Source organism: Molossus molossus, unplaced genomic scaffold (assembly GCF_014108415.1).
Source record: "Molossus molossus isolate mMolMol1 unplaced genomic scaffold, mMolMol1.p scaffold_m16_p_17, whole genome shotgun sequence".
NCBI lineage: Eukaryota > Metazoa > Chordata > Mammalia > Chiroptera > Molossidae > Molossus > Molossus molossus.
The window spans coordinates 51124656-51143798 of record NW_023425352.1 but is presented as its reverse complement, the minus strand read 5'-3'; the positions used below and the strand labels follow the sequence as shown (position 1 = coordinate 51143798).

General features: G+C 55.6%; 1 protein-coding gene across 16 annotated transcripts in view; it reads right to left on the bottom strand.

Moving 5' to 3' along the window:
- The window catches only part of COL13A1 (collagen type XIII alpha 1 chain), a 148076-nt gene that overhangs the window by 72928 nt on the left and 56005 nt on the right, over nt 1-19143 (bottom strand). For 7 of the 16 annotated variants that reach the window (XM_036264690.1, XM_036264695.1, XM_036264698.1 and 4 more), the window contains exons 3-5: nt 7850-7857; nt 4918-4944; nt 2138-2173 (exon numbers count right to left, since the gene is read on the bottom strand). In XM_036264690.1, coding sequence (XP_036120583.1) covers nt 2138-2173; nt 4918-4944; nt 7850-7857 — 71 coding nt within the window. The remainder of the gene's footprint in view (nt 1-2137; nt 2174-4917; nt 4945-7849; nt 7858-19143) is intronic. The other 9 variants (XM_036264707.1, XM_036264694.1, XM_036264700.1 and 6 more) reach the window with 2 other exon arrangements.

Below are 19143 nucleotides of genomic sequence, written 5' to 3'. Positions count from 1 at the left end.
ACAGCCCCAATCCATAGAAGCCAGCTGCCACCCCCGGTGAACCACAGGAACAACTCAGGCATTTCACACCCACCGGCCACCCCAGTTCTTATCAGGTGGTTCATGCCAGGACTACTACTGGGCAGCCAGATGGGTCCATTGTCATATTTAAAATAGCACAAGCAGCATGAAACCCCACTTTGAAAATAGAGTTGTGTGGAAGGAACCGGGAAGACCTCCTGCGGCTCTTCCTCCCCGTCCCACCGCTGTGGGCCAGAGCTATAGATGGGGAACATGTCCACAGGGCCCCAGAAGGAGGGCAGGAGGGGCAGGCCAGGAGGGGCTGCTTTGCATTTTGTAATCTGCCCTGCAGCCGGTAGCTGCACTCAGAGCAGTTTCCTGAAGCTTACACATCAGGAGCCAAAGAGTTTGGAGTCTGACCCAACTCCACTACAGTCCTGGGCTGGCCGAGTCTCAACATGCCCGTCAATACAGTGGGATCTTGGAGGACTACAGTCTGCCCGTCTGTGTCTGTCCTGCCCTTTCTAGCCCCTCGGAGGCTGGAAGCCACCAGTGAAGAATGTGCCTGGCTCAGGCCACCCACAGCAAGCCCCTGAGAAAGGCTGGCTGAATGTCGTCCCCCTGCTCTGCACAGAGAAGGACCCGGTGACACTCTGGGGGCCTCAGCGCTTGGAGTCAGAGAACTGAAGGGGAGAGACAGGGCAGGCAGGGATTCCACAGTGCTGTGGTCTGGGAGGTAGTGGGAGAGCCTTGAGTGGGCCCTGGGGAGCTCAAAGCCCTGTGACAGGGAGCCCTCGACCTGAACCCCTGCAATGTCCCAGATCCTAGACCTAGGTGCGGTGGCTTCACCCTAAGGATCAGACCCTCGTTACAGCCGCGCTGCCAATGTTGCTGACACTGACAGGGTCAAGGGCACAGACCTGCAGTCAGGCGGTCTGGATTAAGTCCCTGATCAGCCACTTCCTGGCCATGTGTCCTTGGGAAATGCACTTAGCATCTGAGCCTCAATTTTCTCATCTGAAAAATGGTGGTGGAAGCTGCGTCTACCTCCTGCGGTTCTTGTGAGGACTGAGTGAGCTGATGTACGCAAGGCTCCTGGCACAGTGCCCGCATGCAGTTGGCACTCTCCGGTGTTAGCTGCGGTCTGGATGCCCGTGCTCTGGGCACCTGGCTCGCATAGCAAGCAAACTCACGCAGGATGCTGTACCCCGGCCTAGAGCCAACGGCCCAGGGTGAGGTTACGAGGAAAAGCATGTGAGTGACATGGAAGGATGGCACAGGGGTATCAGGGAGCACCCGGGACCAGGGTAAGTGGAGGCTGATGGCAGGAGGGGAGTTCAGGGTCAGATAGGGTAGTGGGGAGGCCAGCGCATGGCCGTCATTCACTTAGGCTGCCAGTCTGTCTGTCCTGCCCTTTCTAGCCCCTCGGAGGCTGGAAGCCACCAGGACGAGCCCTAGCACTGGGCCCTCAAGGCCTAGCGGAGCCTTCCCATTCCTGATGCACGCTCCCTGTCAAACACTCGTGCTCCCCTCTGCCCTCCGGTGTTCGGCAGGAAACATTGCATGTTTGAACTCCAGCCTCCCGGTGGGGATTTGGAAGCACTGCCTGGAGCGGGCCCCGCTTCGCTGTCCTCCCGTCTGTCTGGGGAGGACCGGGGAGGACGCCGCAGAAGCCGCTCCACCGGCTTCCAGGGAGCTTGGAGGCCGATTTCTCACTGTCTTTCGCTGCTCTTGCCAGGGGTGGCTGCAGGGACCGCTATAAATCCGAGGGTGAGCTGCCAGCCTTGGGGGTGGGGGGGTGGGAGTTCTCCCAATGCCCAGAGGGGTTCGGGCCTTACCCTGTCCTCCCGGGAGGTGACTGGCAATGAGCTTTATTCATGCTTTTTTTCTGGGATTTTCCCTTGCCCTGGCAGCTCTCTGGAGAGTAAAGCCATATTGCAAGCTCTGAAGGGTTAAAAGAAAACGTCTTCCCTTCTCCTGGACTGTCCCTCGCTGAAGCTGACTTGGGGGGGGGGGTCCAAATCCCCGTCCCCCCTCCCCTGGCTGGGGTAGGCAACATCTTGTCAGGGTTTGGAGGGCAGGCCAGCGTGGAGAAGCAAGCAGTGGCCACCGAGCAGGTAAAAATGCACCAACTCACCACACGTCCAGGCATCCCAATGGCACCTTTGTCCCCCTGATGAAGGAGGCAGACACGATTAGATGTGGCTGGAGCCAGGCCAGCATGTGAGGGGCCCCGTGAGAGCTGTACACCTACGCCCTGGTTCGCATGGGCAGTGGGGACGGTGCCCAGGCATCGTGCGAGTGAACGTGCCCATTCGGTCCCCAGGACTGTTCGGTAAACAGCCACCCCTGTCGCTGTCTGCACTCGGGCGAGGTGCGGTGTAAGAGCACAGACGTAGGAGTCTGCTCCCCAGCCTGGGCCTCAGTTTCCCTACGTGTCCCATTAGGGGTCCAAGGCTCTTCTTCCCGTAGACTTCTGTTTTCACAATCCGTCCCAGCTACAGCCAGAATGTACCACATCCTGTCACACTCAACTTCAAGGCACAGAGCAGGGTGAGTGGCAGGCCCCATGTGACAGATAGGCGAATCACCTTCCTAGGTCCGTCTCTGCCAAAGCTGGGGAGCAGTGCCCACGCTCCCCGGCTCCTCCCAGGCCCCCTGTCTGAGAAGGCTGTGGACAGAGTCCCTGCCGCCACCCCCAGCACCAACAGGAAAGACCGTGAGCCATGTGGATACAGCGCATCACGAGTTTCAGCTGCTCAGAGGGAAATGCTTTGTTTTGTAGCCAGGGGTTACATCTTCTCACTCTGGAAATCTGCTTATTAAGTTTTGTTCCTCCCCCTTTTGGTAGAAAATATTTTTTTGCAATTATACGTGTGCAGACATCATAAATTCTGGGGTGGGCCTGGGTTTGCGAGGAGCCTGAAAGGTGGGGAGCACTGGGGGCTGAAAATCAGACGGAGCCCGTCCTGCTGGGAGGCGAGAGCTGGGCTTGTGGAGTCCCCTGAAGGGCATGGGCATTTCTGGGGTGATTCTGTGTCCGCTGACTCCACTGAGGCAAAATGCCTTGAGGGACATCATGTAGATGGACGTACCAGAGTAGCAGTTGGCTCTGAAATGAGGCTCTCATGACATGCACCTGGTCCAGACCAAGGGCACCTTCATGAAACGCTCAGCCTCTGCTGCGTGGCAGGGCGGCGGTGCTGGCCATCAGCATGGATCCATTTCCTCAGCCTCCCTGAGCGTCTGCACTCCCCCCGGGCTGCTGGGAGGCGGCCATGAGATGACGTCTCTGGAAAGCTCACTCCCAGAGCCTGGCACCTGGCGAGTGCTGTGTAAATGGCATCGATGGGTAGTAAGCCCAGCGGGAAAGTGATTTATAAGCGTGTTTGTGCTTCACGTGTTTTGTATTTCAAAATAAGGGGCCAGCAGCAGCAAATCTTGTGTGGGTCACTCCCAGGTCTCTTTACGCAGATGCATGAGCAAGACCATGACCTGCGGGTCAGTGGCCCTGTCTGCTGAGGACGCCAGGCCCTGGGTGTGACATACCATGGCCCAATTACTCTTGGGCTTTTGAATGATATTGCAGGATGTGTGTTTTGGTTTCTTTTCATTTCTTTTCTAAAACTAATGTTCTTTGCAGTCCTGGCCATAAAACGCTCAGGTTCAGGACAGGCGTGGAGTGGCCGGGGACTGGAAAGTATGTGCGGCGGCCCCTGCTCCGTGCATGGCCCCCAAATGCTTTTTAAAGGTGGACGTTGTCATTAAACACAAAGTCTGCCCACGTTCCCCTCAGTCATCTGACTTTTCCCCTCTCTGGGTTTCATGGGACCGATTCACCGTGCTCCTCTGCTTCGGGGCACGGACTTACTGGGACAGTTTCCATTTTCAAGGCTAAATATTCTCCCACATGCATTTCATTAAGAAAGTTACTGCTGGACATGAACTCTAGAAGCTTTTGGATTAGTCACGAGATTACAGAATAATTCATGTGAAAGAAGAGAAACCAGGGTGAGAGGGGTGCACAGAGGGTCTGGGGTTTAATGGGTGTGGCCTCCGGTGCAGGGAGAGAGGGCAACCTGGTGCCAGCCCTGGACCACATGCCACACCTCACCTGGACCCTCTGGCTGGTTACAGCATGTTGCTGAGTCCTTCCCCATCCAAGGGCCCACAGCATCCAGTACTCAGCCCGTATACGCCCCAGGCTACACCCCACAGAGCAGTGTCTTTGAAGACTTTAAAGATGGTTCTCGGAGGCAGAGCATGGAGCCCAGGAAACAGTGTGGAATGGTGTGTCCCAGCATGGGCCTCCAAGAGGTTTGCGACTGAAGCTTGCACAATTGGACAAGGTATGTTACTTCTCTGAGTCTCAGTTTCCTCATCTATAAAATGGGCAGAATAAAACCCATTTCACTGAGCTGCTGAACAAATCAAATGTATGGAGAGTGACTGGCATAGTACTTGGCACGTAGTAAGGTCTCAGTAAGAGGTGGCTGTCAGTATTATTTCTACTTTTATTCCAAAGCCCCCATGGTTACTTGGCACAGCCTCTCTAGCTTTCAGAAATGATAACTGGGGGGAGAACAGTGTTTGAGCCTACTCTCACCAGAGGGCATAGGACAAGGTCGGGACAGCGGTCTAATCGAGGTTGGGGTGCCGGAGGAGGCCCCTCCCAGACCTCCATTACAGGGCCCTCGGTGTGGAAATGAGGTCCAGTGCCAGAGGGGCTGCGTGCTGCCATCTGCCTGTCTGGGCCCGGGAGGGTACCAAGGAGCTTTGCTCTCAGCTATGGGCCAGAGACGTTGGAGGGGCCTCTCAGCTCCATCTGGAGGAAGGCGGCCACCCAATCTCGCCAGTCCTTGGACTGAGAAAGAGCATGCAAGACAGATGCAGAAGGAATAAATGAAAGCTACTTACTGGGAGGCCAGGCCTTCCAACAGGACCCTGAAATGAAGCGAGAAGAGGGAAGTTTACGGAGGAAAGGGTGTTGTAATACCTGTGGTCCCACCCTACCCATCCAGCTCTGTGGCCTGTCACCTGCGCTCCACGAGTCCCTGTTATTTCATGAACAGAAGGAAGGGAGGCCTTGATCACATCCAAGGATCCCAGTCAACCAGGGCCGACAGCTGGACGTCATATATTCCACTATATTCCTCCAGAAAAAGAGACACCCCTACTTCCCTTAGTCATCTGTTTCGGTCTCACGGTTCCCATAATTAAGACATTCTCTCTGAAATCTCGTGCAGGCATGGCCAACAGATGTCAGCATGAGTGCGGACCCCAGTGGACTGAATTAAGCACGTTGTTAAAAAGCCTCCTAAATGATTAGCAATGTCTGCCATGGGCATGAGGTTGGGGCAGTGGTGGCCACAAATTGTGTAGCACTTAAGTGATTCCTGCTGCTACTTAAAGCCCTCCTTCCGTGGCTGTGTCCTCTAGGCACCGGTGGTCCCCGTGCCACAGGAAGGTGAGTCTTCCAGCTGGAGCACTGAGCCACCCGGGAGGGGCCCCCGAGGTACAAGCAGAGGGCAGCAGACAGGCGCTGCGACCAGCTGCCATCTCCCTGTCCCTCCCGTCTGGCCGGCGGCGGTCTTTCTGTGCAGAAGCAGAGAACGGGGCTGGGAGGTGAATCCCATCCTGGCCAGCGTCCCACTTCCTCCTCAGCCAGCCTGCGATTTCGGCCCCACTTGAAAGATTCAGGGCTCTTCCACGTCGGGCTGAGCGTGGGGCAGCTGCTTGGACCCTCCCCTCACTCGACGGCTCTGGGGTGTCCAGGTGGGCAGGGATTACCAGGAGAGACTTGGCAACCCCTCGCGGCTCCTGCACTGCAGAGCTGGAGGGCAGCACCCTCCCTGCCTGGAACAGCCGCTCTCAGGACGCAGCGCTCCTAGTGAGGCCGGGCCCTCCTCAGGCGGGGACCGGAGCTGAGCTCTGGGAGCCGTGGATGGGGCAGGTCCTGGGAGTGGGGGAGGTGAGCACTCTTTGGCTTTGTCAGAAAGAAGGGGGAAAGCAGGCCGGTTCCAGCAGGTGGTCGGTGGAAGTTTCCTATGGCAGAGTTTATTTTGGAAGATTGATGACAGGAATTGAGATCTGACATCCAAGACACGCCACGATAAATCATCCCCTCCTTTCAGGGACTGACAGGGTTTTCCTCCCTCTCTGTCCCTCGGCAGGCGGGGAGCGGGGCCTCGTCAGCACGGGTTCAGCACGCGCTCGGACACAGAGTGGGCTGGCCGCGCTCACAGGGACGGCCACGAGGAAGAAAACGATGGCAGTGCCTTCTGAGGAAGGGACGGCGCGCGCTGCTCTCAGCAGCCTTGAGAAAGATCTGACGCTGAGGGCTGGGCCCTTTCAGCTTCGGTCTCCAGCTGCCCCCGCGACCTCTGGGTCTTTTGTTGGGATATCAAATGCTGTCCTCAAGAAGACATGCTCCTGTTCTCTGGGTCTATTACTTCGGCCCGGCCTCCTTGAACGCGTCTCAGGTTCTCTGGAGATGACTGGGCGCCCGCCCCGCCCCGGGCCTCCAGGTGCCCCGGGGAGGGGCCTCCGGCTGCCTCTAATTTGTGTTGTCTGCTAATCTAACTGCGGACACCGCTCTCCTAACAGCAGCCCCACCTGCCCAAAGGGACTCGCTAGGATGGAGCTGCCCACACTGCGGCGTGGACCAGCTCCTCAGGACCAGTCCACACTCAGGGCCGCTCACTGACCCGTCTATTGAATGGGCAGGAGACCTCCAAGGACCCCACTGAATAGAGATGATCTCTTTCTTCTTTTCACGACTAGGTGCTTCTTTGACTCCGGTTGTTTGGGGACAAAGGAGCCAGGCCGACAATGGAGCACGCCAGCCTTGCAGACTGAAACTGGGCCCTGAGGTGGGGCGGCCAGTGTCTGGCCCTGGAGGGGCACAGACGTGCGTGGAAAGCAAGACGGTGGCCCTCTTACCTGTATCAATGTGCGGGGGGTGAGCCAGGCCAGTGAGCCAGGATAAGTGAACAGGGAAACTGAGACAGAGAGCCGAACGAACTGGCCGAGCCATTTACAGCAGATGTGGAAGGTCACCTCCCTAGGGATGACATCTAGGCCTCAGCTGTAGTTCAGCTCCAGGCAGGCGATGCTGGGGCCAGCTGCAATGACTAAGGACCCCTGCCCTGATGCTGACCAATCAGTGGAGATCACAGCCCTGCAGGAGCACCTCTGGAAAACTGATGACTATCTCCTGAGACCCCCCCCCCCCAAGACTGCTGCCTGCAGGACAGAGATAAAACCCCCAAAGAGCCCAGCGTGTGCTCTCCCTCTGGGGAGTAGTCCCCGCCACTCCCTTCTCCCTCTTCTTCCCCGACTTCTCCCCCCACAGGCGTGCATCTCCTAAACTCTAAAGAACCCCAGGGGAGCAATGGGCATGGCAGGTCGTCCTGGGCCTACCCGGACCCTGTCTCCCAGGCCCCTTTCCTCTGACTTCCCAGTGAGTTAAGGCAGCCCGCCTCTGCTCATTTCTTTCCTGGAACATTTTACAGAACCAAAGCAGCCAGCCTAGGTTCTCCTGTTATTCTCCTGAAGCCCTTCCTTGCTTCACTGCCCCAGCTTTAGTAAACATACCCTCGTAGTCACCTGGACTCGCGCTGTGAGATTTTTCCTGCACGAAGCCAAGAACCCACTCGAGAACCCTAGGTAGACCCGCTCAGAGCCAGGTGCCCTGTGTGGTAACAGGAACCCTGCAGACCTGTCTGGAGGGTGTAGGGCCCCCCTGGAAGACAGCAGGGCCAGCTGCCAGCATCCCGCCCAGGGCCCGTTACCAGCAGGAGCAAGGCCTTTCGGATGTGCGAGGCAGACCGCGGCCGAAGTTACTTACAGGAGGTCCTGAAAGAGAGAAAAGGCCAGGGTCAGCGTCGCTGATGAAAGTATGGGAGGGCTGCCCGAGGAGCAGCGTCCAAGAACCCTTCAGTGGAGGGCTTCCCATCTGGTCTTCGAAGTTTGTATTTTCCTGGCCCACTTTCACCAATATAATCTCTTCTCCCTTTATTTCATCTCCAAATTTTCATTATTGGATGAGAAATCCAGAGGTCTGGGCCCCAGGCGCAGCCCTGCGGGGGCCCTAACTTCCCCACCGGTCCCTTCCAGGACTCAGCTTTCCACCCCACAGAATGGGCTCGGGGTGCCCAGCTCGGGGACAGTCACTTTGCACAACACAGGGCGGTGGGCACCAAGGCCCTGCGCAAAGGTCGCAGTGCGACGGAATCCGAAGCGATCGTGATTATCGCTTGTCCTCTGCTGCTTCCAGGACACGCCATGGAAACGAGCTGGGAGCAGCAGGGCGGAGGCTTCCCGTTGGGGCCCTGCCCGACGTCTGTCGCCTGTCCCGGTTTCGGTTAAGCTGTGAGTCAGGCGTTTCTGCCCTCCTGGGTCTACTGCCCACGACTCCTTCCTCGCCGCCCACCTGGGTGCTCCCACCCCACCCTCCCTCCACGCCCCTGTATTGTCTTTTCTTTACTTCTGGTTGTGTCCACTTGCCCCCCTCCCTCCCCAGGCTTCAGCAATAGCCCTATCTCATTACTGACAAGGGCCAAGAATTCCACATTCAAATGCTCCGCAAAGGGGGGCAGGAGGATGGGTGGGGAGGGAAGGTAGAGAAAAGCGTTGGGGGAAAGATAGTGAACTGGAAGGTATTTCTGCAGAGCATGAGTCATGAAACCCCCAGGGCCTGTGGGATTCCCAGCTGGGCCTGGTCTGCCCAGCCCCTGGCGACCTGGCCCCGTAACACAGCTGCTCCTCCAGTTGCTTCTTTTATGCTCAGCCAATAAGACTCCATGTTCCCTGGCCTCGCGTTCCCCAGTCGGCTTCCTTCTCTCCACCTCGCCTGCCTGCTTCTCTGTCCTGGTCCCCATCCTGGAGGAACAGCCTCTTTGATGCTGGCCTCTGTCAAACCATCATGTTAAGGGGGAACAAAATGTTTTAAATAAAAAATAAGAAGTCAAGAGGTGTAGTGACTGGGCGAGGCTGCCCCAGGCAACCCTGCAGGCCAGCAGCAGGGAGGGAGTTGGGGGAGGAGCGGAGCATCTGGGGCCTATTAAGCCGAGGGGCAGGGAATGTCACCCAGAATCTGAAAATATCCCCCATGCAGCTTGCCAGAGGGGCCAGCCCAGCTGGACAGTCCGTGCCTCCTGGCTGAGGGGAGTGTCCTCGTGAGAAGCAGGCTGGTGACAAAGTTCAGCCCACAGCAGTTAAGGAATGTTTAGCCACATGGAGGGCAGACGCCCCATGCCCTCGGACCTGACAGGGCCTGAGGATATTTTCTCCATTGATTTTTTTAGAGAGAGTGGGGGGGGAGGGGGGAGAGAAACATTGATGTAAGAGAGAGACACATCGATTGGTGGCCTCCCACATGCACCCCAACTGGGGCCCGTGATTGAACCTGCAACCCACATACGTGCCCTTGACCAGGAATCAAACCCGAGGCCCTTTGGTTCATGGGCCTATGCTCTAACCACTGAGCAAACCAGCCAGGGCTCAAGGGTTTCCATATCCATGACCACTATCATCACTTCACATGCCTCTATGACCCTTACTGTGTGCCAGGCACTATTCCAAGAGTTTTCGTTTAGGGAGTTCTATTACCCCTAGCTTGCAGGTGAAGAAAACGAGGCACAGAAATGCTGAGTCACTCCCCCAAGGCCTCGCGGCAGGACCTCTCTCCATGCCTGTCAAAAAGCAGCTCACCTCCCTCCCAAAGGGGGCACAGAGCTGTTCCCTCTCCGCACCTGTCCCAGCTCCCCTCTCTGGACTCAGCCCTCCCACCCCTCTCTCCCGGGCTCCTGGTTCTGCTGCAAGGGACTTGGGCCCTGCCAAGCTCTCCGGGCTGGCATGCCCCTCCTGTCCTCACACAGGCTTAGCAAAGGGAAAACACCTATCTGTCAGTTAATTCTGCACCTTAGGAAGGGGAAGGGAGTTAAGGGAGTTATAGAAAAGACCTCTGCTATCACCAACACCCCTCCCTCATCTGTGACGACCCGGAAGGGTCCCCCTAGAAAGTCTTTAGCCCCCTTGGGACAGTCTAACCGCTGCCCTGCCCGTCAGCTTTCATCAGACTTCAGGTTTCAGTGGACCCCCCGCGCTGTGCTCAGCGCCAGCAGCACCGAGGTGCCTGGGAGCTGCTGGCTCTGCTGTTTCCCACGTGAGATACTTGCTCAGTAACATGGCTGTTGACTGATCTGCCTCCCCGGCCATGCATCAGAGGATGTAACTGTCCCAAGTATTGCCCAGTTCCCATTGTACAGGTGGGAAAACAGAGGCCCAGGGAGGTAGTGACCATGCAGGGTCACTGAGTGGGTGAGTGACTGGGATGGGAGCAGAGCCCAAGTCTCCTGACTCCCTAGCCATGGCTCTTTCTAACAAACCACACTGTTTCTTTTGCCTGTGCAGGTGACCCTGCAGAGGCACAGCCCACACAGCCACATCCTGAGGAAGGAGGACCCCACCCGTACCTGCTGCAGCAGGTGGATCAGGAAGACTGTCCCAGTGCCCTGGGGGAGAGCAGCCTGCAGTGGGTCCCCAGGGACGGGTCCCAGCAGCTGCCCAGGGCGAAGAAGTTCTGCCTGAGGTCTTCCTCCGTCTCCCATTGCCTTGGTGAGGACACTGCTGTCCTTCCCAGGGCTTGCCTGACCTCCTCCTGGGAAGCAGCAATGTCCTTCCTAAATGACACATAGGAATCAATTCCTGGGAGAATCCTGGGGTAGTGTCCCGGGTCATGACTTTCTTCGACAATATTTTTGTATATTCATTCATTCGTTCACTCAACAAACATTTAATAATCACCTACCACGTCAGTTTTTGTGCTGGGCTATGACTACATACAGATGAATAAAGCATAGTCATTGCTCTTTGAGGAAGGAAAACTTCATTTTTTAAGCATCAAATATCTTCCAGGCCTGATGCTAAGCTCTAGTGATGCAACGAAGAATAACTCATTTCCTCCTGTTGAGAAGGCAATAGTTTCCTATCTTAGAAAGCTGGAGAAATTCCAGAGAAGAAAACTAAAACTTAGAAAAGGATTTAGGGGAGAAAGGTTTGCTGCAGAAGGATGCATTCATTCAATCAACAGTTACTGAGTGCTCATTACCTGGCAGGTGCAATGCTAGGTACGGTCATTATAATAGGATATTGAATCCTTACAACCAGGAGAAGCTGGCATTACCATCTTCATATCACAGGTGAACCTGAGGCTTGGAGGGTACACAACCTGCCTGAGGTGGTCTCCTTGTTTTTAGTGGCAATTCTGAGGTTTTTATTTGTCTCTTTTAGGTTTAATTTTCATATTGCAGAGCCTGGATTTGAACCAGGTCTCCCTTACCCAGAAGCCTATACTCTCCAGCTAGAAGTCATGAAAGTCATCAGGGATGGGGTTACCTTACAGGTAAGCTCTCATCTCCTTCTCAAGGGCTTGGCCCCTCCCAGACCCTGGATCCAGTCCTGGTCCTGTTTAGGAACACAAAGGGTGACTGGGTGTGCCCAGGTTCAATGTCATACAAGCTGTGATCTGACCCTGATTGACTGCTGGGCTCCCAGCAGATGGGGTCCTAGCCCGACCCAGGCCTCCTGGTGCTTGCTTCCAGGCTGCTTGAAGCTGACCACCTGCCACTTGGTTACGCCGCGTGCCGACCCACTCATTCTGCCAGGACAAGCCCCTACGAGCAGGGAGCTCTGAGCTGGGCGACTAACAGAGGCTGTCCCGCTCTCTCTGCTGGAGCAGGGGTTCTCAACCAGAGGTGATTTTGCCCCGGGATTGTTGGCAATATTTGGAGGCATTTTTGATGGTTACAATGGAGAGGCTGCTTCTGGTCTCTAGTGGATAGAGGCCAGGCATGCTGCGAGATATCCTACAGTGCTTAGGCAACTTCATACAACCAAGCATTATCTGGCCCCAAATGTCAATCATGCTGAGGATGAGAAGCCCTGCATTGGACTAGTGGGACAGTCCTGCCTCCAGGCTCCCTGTGTGCCTATGGCCCAGCCCTCACTTGACCCTGTGGTTTGCCAACTCTTAGGATCTCATTCTTCTATAGGTGGCCTTTTCTACCTCCACTCAAGACCTTGTTAGGACGAACAATGATTCATTTATTGAGCATTTATTCTGTGCCTAACACGATGCAGAGAACTTTATGGACCTTTTTTCACTCAGTTTGCTCAACAACTCAGTGAAGTAGCTACTATTATCATTCCCATTCCACGGATGAAAAAGCTGAGGCCAGAGAGTTCAAAGCATGTGCTCACGGTCACAGAGCTCATACAAGGTGCTGGAACTCAGCTCTGCCTGACACCGCCAAAGTGCGAGCACAGCCTCCCAGGACCATGGGGTCCCGGAGTTTGAAGGAGGCAGCATAGGAGAAATCAGGGAGTGACCTCTGCCTTGAGGAGAGGTGATGGAGGGAAGCGCACAGCTTCCAAAACTGTGGAGAGAAATTCCTCAGTGACAGGCATGATGGCCACTGAGGGAAACCGAAGGGGCTGGGGGCAGCCTCGTCCTTTGAGGTTGACATCAAAGAGAACAAGCCCCCACTCCAACAGCCTGCGGCGGGACACTGACTGCAGGAAGGTCCGAGGATGATTTCTGGGGCAGACCGTCTGGATCTGCTGCCCTGGGAGCACGTCTGACAGATGGTACTTTGACTGACAGAGCACATCTTTGTGTCTTGGCTCAGAGCTCTGCCACGGTCCAACCCCCATTTTCCAGATGAGGACACGGAGGCTCAGAAGGACAGAACTGGCCTATGGGTCCTCTCTGACAAGTGATCCTGAGTCCTCATCTAGTGCTCGTCCCCGAGCTTTGAGGGGAGGCAGGAGGCTTTGCACTTCATCACACAGTCCCTGTTCAGTGACTGCACATTGGCAGCTGGAACTCAGCCGCGGTGGGAGTATTCACACCCCAGAAATTGGCTGAAGCTACAAAGCAGCCCTACTCCCACCCCGAGAGCCAACTGTTAACCATTTCCCAGCACATCTGTCCCAGGATGATGTCTCGCAGCCATAAGACATCCCAGACCTTTCCAGCTCGGGCTGGTGGAGAGCAACAGGTTCGGCGAGAATGGAGAGCAGTTAAACTCGCACACACCGCACTCTCTACTCCTGCACTCACGGCAGACATCGCTGATCAGTCACAGCTGGTCTACCTCCAGTGGGCCCCGGCGGAGCTGCGCAGTTCTTCTCGACACAGCCGCTCTCCACGGGCAGGACTGGCCCATGAGACAGGACCTACCGGTGGTCTAGGAGCCAGAGCCCTCCAGCGGGGAGGCACAGGGAGGCGAGTAGGCGAAGCATGAGGGTCCTTTTCCTGAGTTATCAGGCAGGGGGGCTGGGCCTAGCCTTGGGTGCGGCAGAGATGGGGTGGAGAGGCTGGGTACGCAGGACCCCCAGACACACCTCAGACCAGGGCAGAGACTAGCATTCATCGCAATCTCTCCCTGGCCCCACCCAGCTATCAAGACTGGCGGAGAGACTGGGAGTTATGAACATGGAAGGGACAGGAGCCCCTCTAGCTTAGGACATTCCCTGGCCCCGAGAGGTCCCCAGAGGACCTACTGCTGCCATGTCTGGAGAGAGCAGAGGCAACTCCAGCGGCATCTTCCTGCACACCCCACTAAGACCGCTTTCCAGCCTGGTGGGGCCCTGGACCGCTCTGCCCTTGGCAACCCCCCTTCAATCTGGAGGTTGCCCCCTTCATGTCCTTGCTCCCCATCTTTTTTTTTTTTAATCCTCACCCGAGGACATTTTTCCATTTTTTATTCAGGTAGAGTGGGAGGGAGAGAGAGGAACAGAGAGAGAGAGAGAAACATCGACGTAAAAGGGACACACTGAGTGGCTGCCACCCACACGACCAACCAGGGCCGGGGACAAACTGCAAAGGAGGTACGCGCCCTTAGCCGGAACCGAACCCGGGTCTCTCTGGACCACAGGCCGACGCTCTAACCACTGAGCCAAACCGGCCAGGCCCTTGCTCCCCATCTTATTGGGTAGTGCCCCAGGCCAGGAAAGGGTGGTGGGACAGGGGAGGTGCAGATGCCTTGCCTGTCATCGTGGAGGGTGTGCTGGGTAGCAGCCTGTTGGGTGCCTCCCTAGCACCTGTTTTCCCTTCCTCCTTCCTAACAGAACCCTGATTTTATTCTGGTCTCTACCCAGTCTCCACACAGTCCCAGTCTCCAGGGAAGGAGACTCCAGGCCTAGCTAGGACCAGGTGAGGGTAAGTGCCGGGGGCCAGGAACCCTCGTGAAGGTGGCTCCGGTGCATTGCTTTGAGCAGGCAAAGGGGGAACACCTGTGGCCAAGGATGCTGAAGGACAGGGGATCCCTTCCCACGGCTGCAGTTCCCACCAACCCAGATTCCCACATACCCTGTAATGGGGGAGCCCTGAGGCTCCAAGAAGTGGCTGCGTGGGCTACTGGGCTGGAGGCTGGGGACACTGCCCAGGGGACAGGGGCAAGGCTCAGCCCCTGCAGATGGACAACGTCTCAGAGTAGAGATGGCCACAGGCCACACCTGTGTCCCCCCCCCCCTCTACGACAGCTGTAAACCTGGGAGGACCAGGGAAGGGACGGGTGTCCTGAGCCGACCCCGCAGTGAGCCCGGGGCATCAAACAGGAAGTGCTGAGTTGCTCGGGGTTCTTCCGCTCACCCTTCAGCAGAGGCAGGGGCTTGAAAGCAAAGCTGAACTCAGTATTAGGAGGGTGGAGACAATGGCTTCTTTGCACACGAGCTGTGTCCCCATCATGATTGGTCACAGTACTTATTATACGGACATCTGCTCAGTGCCAGCCGTGTGTGGGCCGCTGTGCGGGAGGCGGCCAAAGTCAGACACTGTCCCTGTTCTCGGGGCTTCTTCCCCAGCCCAGGAGACGCCTCCCCACTCCTCCCAGGTCCTCCCAGGTGCCACCCCTGCCACTGGCCACAGGCTTGAGCTTCTGGCCAGCTTCTCTCTCGAGCAAGACTCATCTGCTGGTCACCCTACCGACTGTGTCCCACAGACCTCCGCACACTGAGGCCAGGAACCCCAGAGTCAGACTCGGGCCCCCGGGCTACAGGGCCAAGTACTAAAGAGGAAGTAGCGAGTTACTCTGGGTCCCTTTCCTCACCCTTCAGGCACCCAGATTAGAGCTGGGTTTGCTTCGGGTTGGAGTGATGCTGTCCGCTCTCCCTGAGGCCTCCACCCACCTGGGTCCCCACTCCCCACTGAGCTCCCGCCTGCGCTGCTATGTGGCTGGAGGGGCCCGTCCCGCAACCTCCAGCCTCCTGCCTTCTCAAGGCTACCTTACCTTTTCTCTTTTGATCCACAAAAATCCGGAAGGGTTGGTGCCAATATCAGCAGCCCTATTTCCCGGGTGAGGGACCGAGATCCAGACAGGGGAATTGGTGCCCAGAACCTCCCAGCGAATGCCCAGCCCACTCAGTCTCCTCCTCCCACTCCTGCCCTCTGACCAGCTCCCCCGCTGTAGACCCGGTCCCAGTGACCAGCGACCACTCTGCGAGGGGCAAGTGGTCTTAGCGAGACCCTTGACTGCCACCCAGCCCTCCAGCCCTGAGCCAGGGTTGGCTTTCTTCCCTCAAGTGTCACAGGGGTCCCTGCAGTAGGACAAGCCTCCGAGGCACCACACCTCTGACCCTAGACCTTCCTGCCTCCGGATCCTGCCACCGTCGCTGACGTGCCTGCGGAAGGCCGTGCTTGGGGCAGCAGGAGGGGCCAGGGGCCGTGGCCCTAGTCAGACCCACACAGGACGTCACCTCTCAGAGGACACAGGTTTCGTAGGCAGATGGCCTGTACTCTCAAAGAGGGCCTTTTTTTATCTTAAAGTCATATTTTTTGGACAACTCATTACAGAGCTGGCATTCCGACTCTTTGTCTCATCAGTGTCATCAACACGGAGATTTATCGAGCCCTCCCCAACACCACCAAGAGCCAAGCGTGTTATGCCTCAACGCATTTGCTCTTCACAGTAGTCCCATAAGGTAACACCACTACCATTCACACCTAACAGATGAGGAAACCAAGGCAGAGAAGTCAAGTTACTGGCTCATGGTTTACAGCTAGAACCCGGGCATACCCTTAGCCCAAAACTATGAATGATCTCACTGAATAGCCACAACAACCCCGACAGGCAGGTTCGGGGCTATTATTATTCTATTTTATAGATGGGGCTCTTAAGGCACAGAGAAGTTAAGCAATTTGTCTAAGGTCACACAGCTGGTAAGTGGCAGAGCCAGCATTTGGCATCAGATGCACCCTAAAGCTTTCCTTTTTATCCCCTTACAGTGATTGCTTCAGCTGTGAAAGCAAGTAAGAGTCAACAAAACTTAGGTGGGGTGAGGGGCTTAGCTCGACTGTAGAGAAAGAAAAACTGCAGGGAGTCCTTTTTAGTTCCTGGGAATACTGCATGGCCTTAGCCATAGGTTAATGTCAAACTCCCATCACTTCCTTAACGGAGGCTCACCGAGACCCCCGTGAGGGCTAAGGGCCAACGCCATCCAGACGCTGCCTGTGTGAGCAAGAACAGTAACTCGCCACGTGTACACACGTCTCGTTGTTCCTCCTTTACTCGGAAGTAATAAAATAAAAACCTGATTTGACAACCTGGACCTTTTGCTCATCAAATTGAGCTCTTGCCCAGAACCGTGGGTTAGAGCATGGGCTTTGGAGCCAAACAGCCCAGTAAAATCCTGACTCTGCTACTTACTGGCTGTGTGACCTTGGGCAAGCTGTTTAACCTCTCTGAGTTCCGGTGTCCTTTTCTGTAAAATGGGGATAATGACGCGTCTAGCTCGTTGAATTTTGAGGAGTAAATGAGAGAATACTGGTAAAGGCTCGAATACCGTTCCTAAGCACTCAATACATGATTGTCAGGACCACTCTTATGGTTACGAAGTTGGGAATATGACGTTGTACCCCAGAAGGGTATGACACCTTCCTCTGTGTTCAACAGAAGAGCAGCTAACACCTAGAGAGCGCCTTCCCTGTGCCAAGCACCATTCTTAATGTTAGACGGATATGACCGGATTCAATCCCGACAAGCCTTATAAGATGGACCCCTTTGTTACAGATGAGAAAACTGAGGCAGAGAGAGGTGGTGTGTCCTGCTCGGGCACAGGCTGGTGAAGGGGAGGCTGACTCCAGCACCCAGGCTGTTATTTCCCTACTGCACTGCATTCAGATGAGCCCCTGAAACCCTGGAAACCGAGAAAAGCAAACAGGGAGGCAGGGTTGGCTGAGCTAAGCAGAGCAGGATGGACAGGGCAGGGTGACCGCGGGATAAAATAGTACAGATGCAAGGCCCCGCTTCGAACTGGTGGGACAAATTACGCATTTTCTTGCTTCCTTGGGCCCCTGAACTTCCAGGTGGGGGTCATCATCAGAAGTCCTGAGTGAGGAAATCTCAGGGGTAGGTCTTGCTGGTGGAGATTACAAGGCCCAATTCAGCAGATTCAAGCCAAGGGCAAGCATTGTTCTCTGGCCTCCAGTTTCCTGGATCAGCCTCCGGCCCAGGACAGAAGGGCAGGGCTGCGCGACGGGAAAGGGGCCTGGGGAAGCGGAGATTCTCTAGCAATCTGCCCCGTGGTCAAGGGGAACCCAATCAGGACCTCCACTCTGTTCCGATAACCATCTGGAGTCTCACTTGACCTTGTCGCCCTTGACTGAATCTTTAAGGAGCAGTGAGATGCTCCCCTATGCCCTGGAGATATCTCCCAAGGAGAGCTACTTCCTGCCCCACCCCTGCCCCTCACCGGGTCCTTGACAGGAAGTCAGCAGTTGAGCAAGGGATGCTCCCTTGTCACATCCGAAAGGCACACACTGTTCTCCAGGAAAGTCTCAGCTTGTTCTCTGCACTCCATGCCACCTCCTCCGGTCACTTGGCTTTGACTCATCCCAACCCCGAGGCCCCAGGCTCAACCTCCCAAGTCCTCCAAATGTTCAGTGAGTTGTCATTCTCATTTCTATGTGCAGACACCAGTTCCATGTTTGTCTACCTGTCTTTTCTGTTAGACTGTAAGGTTTCGATTGGGTGTGGTCATTTATTCTTTAAACATTTTTTTCTTTATTGATTTTAGAGAGAGAGAGGAAAGGAGAGGGACATAGAAACACTGATGAGAGAGCACATCGACTGGCCGCCTCCTGCATGCCCCGCACTGGGGCCTGGGCCCACAACCTGGGCATGTGCCCTGACTGGGAATTGAACCGGCGACCTCTTGGTTCATGGGTTGATGCTCAACCACTGAGCCACACCAGCCCAGCTGGTTGCTTATTCTTTAGTCACTGCTCTAAGAGGAGTTGAGGGAGCTTAGATGCTGCAAATTCCGGTGCCCATGAGGAGCCAGGCAAGTGACATAGTGAATGAGACAGGCCAGGTGAGTGCGGCCACAGGGCATGGTAGCGACCACGGCCACGTGCTAAGGGCTTGCTTGTGTTTCTAAAATGGAGTTACCACCCACCAGCTCTAACCTAGTATTGCCAGAGGACGAAGACCCACTATTGTCAGATCTTGAAAATATTCAAGAAAAGCCAAAAATAGGATATTCTATGCAAAAGTTTCTGATTTCTAAATGTTGTTGCTAATTTTAAAAAAATTTTTTTTTTTTTTATCCTCACCCGAGGACATTTTTCCATTTTTTGTTCAGGTAGAGTGGGAGGGAGAGAGAGGAACAGAGAGAGAGAGAAATATCGATGTGAAAGGAACACATCGAGTGGCTGCCACCTGCACAACCAACCAGGGCCGGGGACAAACTGCAACCGAGGTACATGCCCTTAGCGGGAACCGAACCCGGGTCTCTCCAGACCGCAGGCCGACGCTCTAACCGCTGAGCCAAACCGGTCAGGGCTAATTTAAGAAAATTTAAAAACAAGCCAAACAAAGCTGCATTTGGTCCTCAAACTGCTGATTCACCACACACAATCTCTGGGGAACTTCCAGGCCCGATCTGTTCCAATTCCACAGCCCGAAACTGCTAGCCCAGAGGCATGCGCAGAGAATCCTTGCTGAAGACGCAGGGGAGTGTCGGGGTGGGGCCGCTGACTCTCACCTGAATCTGTGAAGATCAATGTCCTAACAGTGTTTGGAAAACGAGCTTGTGTTTGAGAGCTGGCTTTCACTAAGCATGGAATTGTGTGGTCAT